General features: G+C 33.1%; 1 protein-coding gene across 1 annotated transcript; it reads right to left on the reverse strand.

Annotated features, from left to right (window-relative positions):
• Positions 1 to 2,979: 2,979 nt before the first annotated feature.
• On the reverse strand, positions 2,980 to 5,135 carry LOC107469825 (cytochrome b561 and DOMON domain-containing protein At4g12980-like). Its single transcript, XM_016089201.3, has 3 exons — positions 4,822 to 5,135; positions 3,729 to 3,983; positions 2,980 to 3,444 (listed from the first exon to the last, which is right to left on the reverse strand). Exons 1-3 carry the CDS (start codon positions 5,086 to 5,088, stop codon positions 3,142 to 3,144), a joined length of 825 nt encoding a protein of 274 aa, XP_015944687.1. The 5' UTR covers positions 5,089 to 5,135; the 3' UTR covers positions 2,980 to 3,141.
• Between the last annotated feature and the right edge of the window lie 270 nt (positions 5,136 to 5,405).

Here is a 5,405-nt window from a genome sequence, read left to right on the forward strand (position 1 = left end):
TTTTTTTCTTACTACTCTTTGAAGTACTCTTTGTTTCTGTAATTCTAAATTAATGCTATTGAAGGAGAAAAAATTGGAAAAAGAAAATCAAATGGAACTTGGACAACGGATATGTTTATGCATTCAATGAATTGGTTATTCCATCGATCCAGAAGTTTGGACCTGATATGATTGTTTTGACAATTGGACTAGACTCCAGTGCAGTAAGTTCTATTTTTCATTTTCTTTAGGTTCATGATTTATACTCTTGCCATAGTTAGCATTTTTACCTATTTTTAACCCCTCAACCAAATATACCCTTAGAAATTATCTGTTTCATTTCAATCACAAAAAAGATTGTTCTCATCAATTACAGCAAAAGTAAAGTCAGTTTTCTTTCACAATTGAATCCTTTAAATAAGATATTAAAAAAATACTTCTTGTGTAAAATTTCCTTCTACAGACTTCAATTGAATGGAACATGACAATGTTAACGGTAGTCAAATCACATTATCTTTACTTTTTTCCTCGTTATCTAACAATAAAGAATCTTTACTTACTTTATGTGCCTCAGTTTGATCCAAATGGAAGGCAATGCTTAACAACGGAGGGTTATAGAAAAATTGGGAAGATTGTTTATGATCTTGCAAAACAGCACAGTGATGGACGCCTTGTAATTGTTCAAGAAGGTGGATACCATGTTACATATTCAGCATACTGTTTACATGCATTTTTGGAGAGTGTTCTCAGCCTAACATCATTGCCTCCATTGCCAGAACCTATTGTTTATTACCCTGAGGATGAACCATAAACACTAATAATTAGAAAATAAACACCAATCTGCCATTAACCTAGGTATGTTACACAGCCAAGAATCAACAATTCAACATCATTAATCAGATTCATAAACAGATATAACATAAACATCAATAATATTATTTTTTTAAGAGTATTTAATTCTTTTTTTTGTATTTTTTATATAATAACTTTTTATTGTACTCTATTTTAGTATATTATAATTTTTTATTATGTTATAACAAAAATGAATATTTATTTATGAAATTAAAAATCACATAAAAATCGACAACTTTTTAAATATTTTTTATAGTAAAATATAATATTTATTTATTAAATTAAAAAATATTTAAAATAACATATTTTGGTACTCTCTTTAAGTACTCTTAATTTTATTTTTATTATTATTTTAGATTCTAATTTTTTACAACTTATATTTTTATTATTATTTATAATTAATTTTTTATTTAATTTATCATTTCTAATTGGAATAATAATACATATTATAAAAAATGAAAATAGTAAATAATGCACAAAAATTAGAATAATTGTTTTAATATTCTCAGTATTTATTTAGAAAAAATTATGGAAAAACCAATAATAACTAGCAACAAACCTAAACGTACGTTGAGTAAAGTAAACGCAGAAGTTATAATTTCTTACTTCTAGTGAACGAGCTTTTGGGATAATGTTGAAACGCACTTTTATCCTCTTCAACGTATTTTACAAACACACCCTAAGTCATCCCAGCAGAGTTTGAGACTATATATTACTCCGTCTCCAAACAACAAAATAAGAGTGCCTAAACAAATCATATAGAATATAGATTAATAAATTTTTTTCTTATATTTTGTTGATTTTTTTCCTATTCTTATATTCTTGCACAAACACCAGAATTGAAGATTGCTATATAGTTTCTGGAGATGACTGTGTAGCAGTGAAGAGTGGCTGTGATGAATATGGCATAAAGTTTGGTATGCCAACAAAACAACCATAAACACTAATAATCAGAAAACAAACATCAATCTGCCATTAACCTATGTATGTTACACAGCCAAGAATCAGCAATTCAACATCATTAATCAGATTCATAAACAGATATAACATAAACATCATCAATCTGCCATTAACAACATAACATAAACAGATTTATAATCAACAATTCAACATCATTAATCAGTTACTCACTCGCTTAATTAAATTAAAATCCACTTGAATAACAAAAAACACAGAGATAACGGGTTTCACACTTTCACTTCACCAACGCAGAGAAGTGAGGAGATACCAACCTGTTCGAGCACAGCGAAGCAGACTTTGGCGAAGGGAAGGAAGCAGTGACGGAGAGGAAGCACCGACAGAGCAAGGAGTTGCGATGAAGAAGACGACCTGCGAGGCTGCGAGCCAAAACGCGACGTGGAGGGAGGTCGTCGGAGCCGCACCGTATCTGGCGAGATGAAGACGACGAGACGGCCGGCGGTGTTGGAGCCTGGAGGGGTTGTTGACTTCCTGCCTCACTGGGGAATCGGTGCCGTTGAGGGGATTAGGGTTAGGGGGAATTGGTGCCGTTGAAGGGATTGGGATTAGGGAAGAAGAGGAAAACCAATTTTTTCTTTTTCTTTTTTTTTTTAATTTATTTAAAGTTTACCATGTATGGTGATTTGATTTAACCAGAGTTAAAACGTATGTAGAGTGTATTAAGTTGTGTATATATTAAGTATATAATACATGTATTAAATTCAATTTTTTTAATTTTTAAAAATTAAAAAATCCTTTGCTGACTGAAATTAATGAATACATTTGTCAACACTTAATTGGAACATGTAGGAAGGGTATGTAATACCCTCAAACTAGTTGGGTATGGAAGAAATCACCATAAATGAAAACTATAGATGAGGTCTTGAGGATGCCACAGCAGGACTAATATACATATATGGACATAAATGTGCTTAAATATGTTGCTTTTTGAATATCCTAAAAATATAAGAACTTTTCTGTTTATGGTTGGACATATGTTAATATTACCGATGAAAAAAGTTTTTATAAAAAAATAGAATTTTTAAATTTTCAAGCCATTTCATATGCATTTATTAAAATAAAAATGTTTGAAAACTTCTAACAATAATCTTTAACATATGTCCTTAAAACACATATTATCTAAAAACCTAAAGAAAAAGTTTAAGATGCCAACACTTTTATTGAAATCTAACCATTACTTAACCATCAAAAGAAAAATGAATAATCTTATACCATTAGATGTCATTTCACACTATTAAAAATATTGATAATGGCTAATTGATGACTACACATCGCACATTCTGCTGGTCCCTAACATTCCTTAAACCTAAAATATACAAGTGACTTGATCATTCACATGTTTAAGGGTTGTTGCCTGCTTTGTCCATTGTATCCGTCATATGGTTTGGTGCTAGACTTTCTCTTCACGACAACAATCCAGGTGATCACCTCCAACAATAACGCGACTGCACCCAATGAAGCAATCACTACAATGTAAGTTGATTTCCATTTCCTTTCAGGATTCAAGATGTCAAAGCCCCTGAATATGTTGATAATGCCCAGGATGATTATAGTGTAACCAAAGCTGTGGTGATAGATATTCCAAAAGTATCTATATTTATGATCCTTCTTTGGCCTTATGAACAATGCGAACATCTGCAAGTCCAGACAGATAGAAAGGAGAAGAAATAGAATAATTAACTGTTACAAAATAGTTAAAATTGCTAAAACTTCAATCTCTAATTTCCATAAAGTGTATGCAGCCCAAAAGCATCCACATTTTGACGTGAGAACATATCATTTTCTGTGTTATCCCATAAATCACTTTTTTGGTACAAATTTTTTATTCAATTATTTTTTAATGGACAAAAAAACCATAGGACTAGAGGGACTAACACATCTATGGGACTAGATTAAAAGAACATTGGAAAACATTTTACCTGTATAGCGGAAAGACAAAAGAGGGTAATTCCAATATTGCGATGAACACTGTAGACAACCCCTGCTGATTCGCTTCCAAGTTTAAGACCAGTTGCCCAGCCAGCAACACCAATTGCATAAGCAGATACCTGGCAGCCAGCATGAAGATAGAACCAAGCTGGATCTGCGGATGGGTACGTTCTCATATACCTTGCTATCACTGCTCCAAGGGGAAACAGGACACCCCAACTCACAGAGTTCAGCACTCCATGAATCTATCATTCAACATAAACCATCGATTAAAATTCTGTTAAAACAAGTCAGCAATCATTTTTAATTAAGTAAGCTGCCACTTGACAACCACCGGGACAAACTTGTGTGTTGGTTCAATTGATTCCATGAAACATAAGTGAAAAGCATTGCTCGGTTTAACCAACAATCTAAAATCTAAATCCAATGAAACTATTTCACTCACCGTAGAGATTCCTCAATTCATCCAAAAACTAATGGCGCATAAACAAAACGAAAAACTCTAACAGAACATCAAAACCCAAAGAAAAAGTAACCCAGTGAGCAGGCAAACTCGACCGAGTATACATACAAAACACTCACTGTATTTTTTTCTTTTTAAGTTTATTTGGTTTTATATAAGATCAGAAAAACTAATGCATAACTCAAAACACCACAACCCCGAACGAAATGAAATACTAAAAATCATATTTTTAAAATACAAGCTAAATCCAAATTCTTAAGGGGATTATTTAAAACAATAAAGAGCACACACGTAATTTATGAAATCATAAAAAGTTACCAGAAAACTAAACCCCCACAATTTTAAACGAAACTGAAAAAATAACATAAATAACTAATACCTTCATCTAACACCCTCCACAGTAACAATAAAATAAAATTGAGGTAAATCACAAGAACTAGAAATAAAATAAACGGTAATCCACCCGAGGCATTTGTGCCTCCCAAAGATCAGAAAAGAAGTTTGATAAATTTCAATTGGTCTCTCAAATATAAAAAGGTTTCACAGATATTTTGTCAAAAACTCAAGTTTTCCGGTGATAAACTAAAACAATGTGTACCCTAAAACAACATGAAACTCACATTCTTCTTCTTGGTTCTAGAGTCCACTGCACCACCACTAACATTGTGGTCTCCAATCAAGTTGAGCATCCCCTTGGAATTGAGATTCTCCGGAGCGAAGTCGTGCTTGTCAAATCTCCCAGCTGTGACGGAGGGCCCCACCTGCCACACCTGGTTCAAGGTCGTAACCTTCTCTGGCACCTTCATGTTTGCGAAGATCATTATGGCTCCTCCACTCTCCTCACCCTTCAAGCCCCATACTTCGAACGACAGCTTCCCTGGGACCATCTCACTGTACGACTTGATGTCGAGGGTCTTGACGGTTACGGCTCCGTTATTGCTTTTGATTCTTCAAAACCATCATAACTTTCTCTCCGAAGCTCCAATCGCCACACCGTTTGCGGCCACACATCACTCATCTCATTCTCTACAATTCTATCTAAAAATATTGCTAAGAATTTCGAATTCTCTTACTTCATTTTTGCAGTACATGCTCAATTCAAAATTTAGTTATAGATTTTGAGAAATCTTGTAATTCTGGTTGTTTAGGGATAATCTAGTATGAGCTATAGGTGAGTTTTATCAATAAATTTCATGAGTTAAGG

Source organism: Arachis duranensis, chromosome 10, assembly GCF_000817695.3.
Source record: "Arachis duranensis cultivar V14167 chromosome 10, aradu.V14167.gnm2.J7QH, whole genome shotgun sequence".
Lineage (NCBI taxonomy): Eukaryota > Viridiplantae > Streptophyta > Magnoliopsida > Fabales > Fabaceae > Arachis > Arachis duranensis.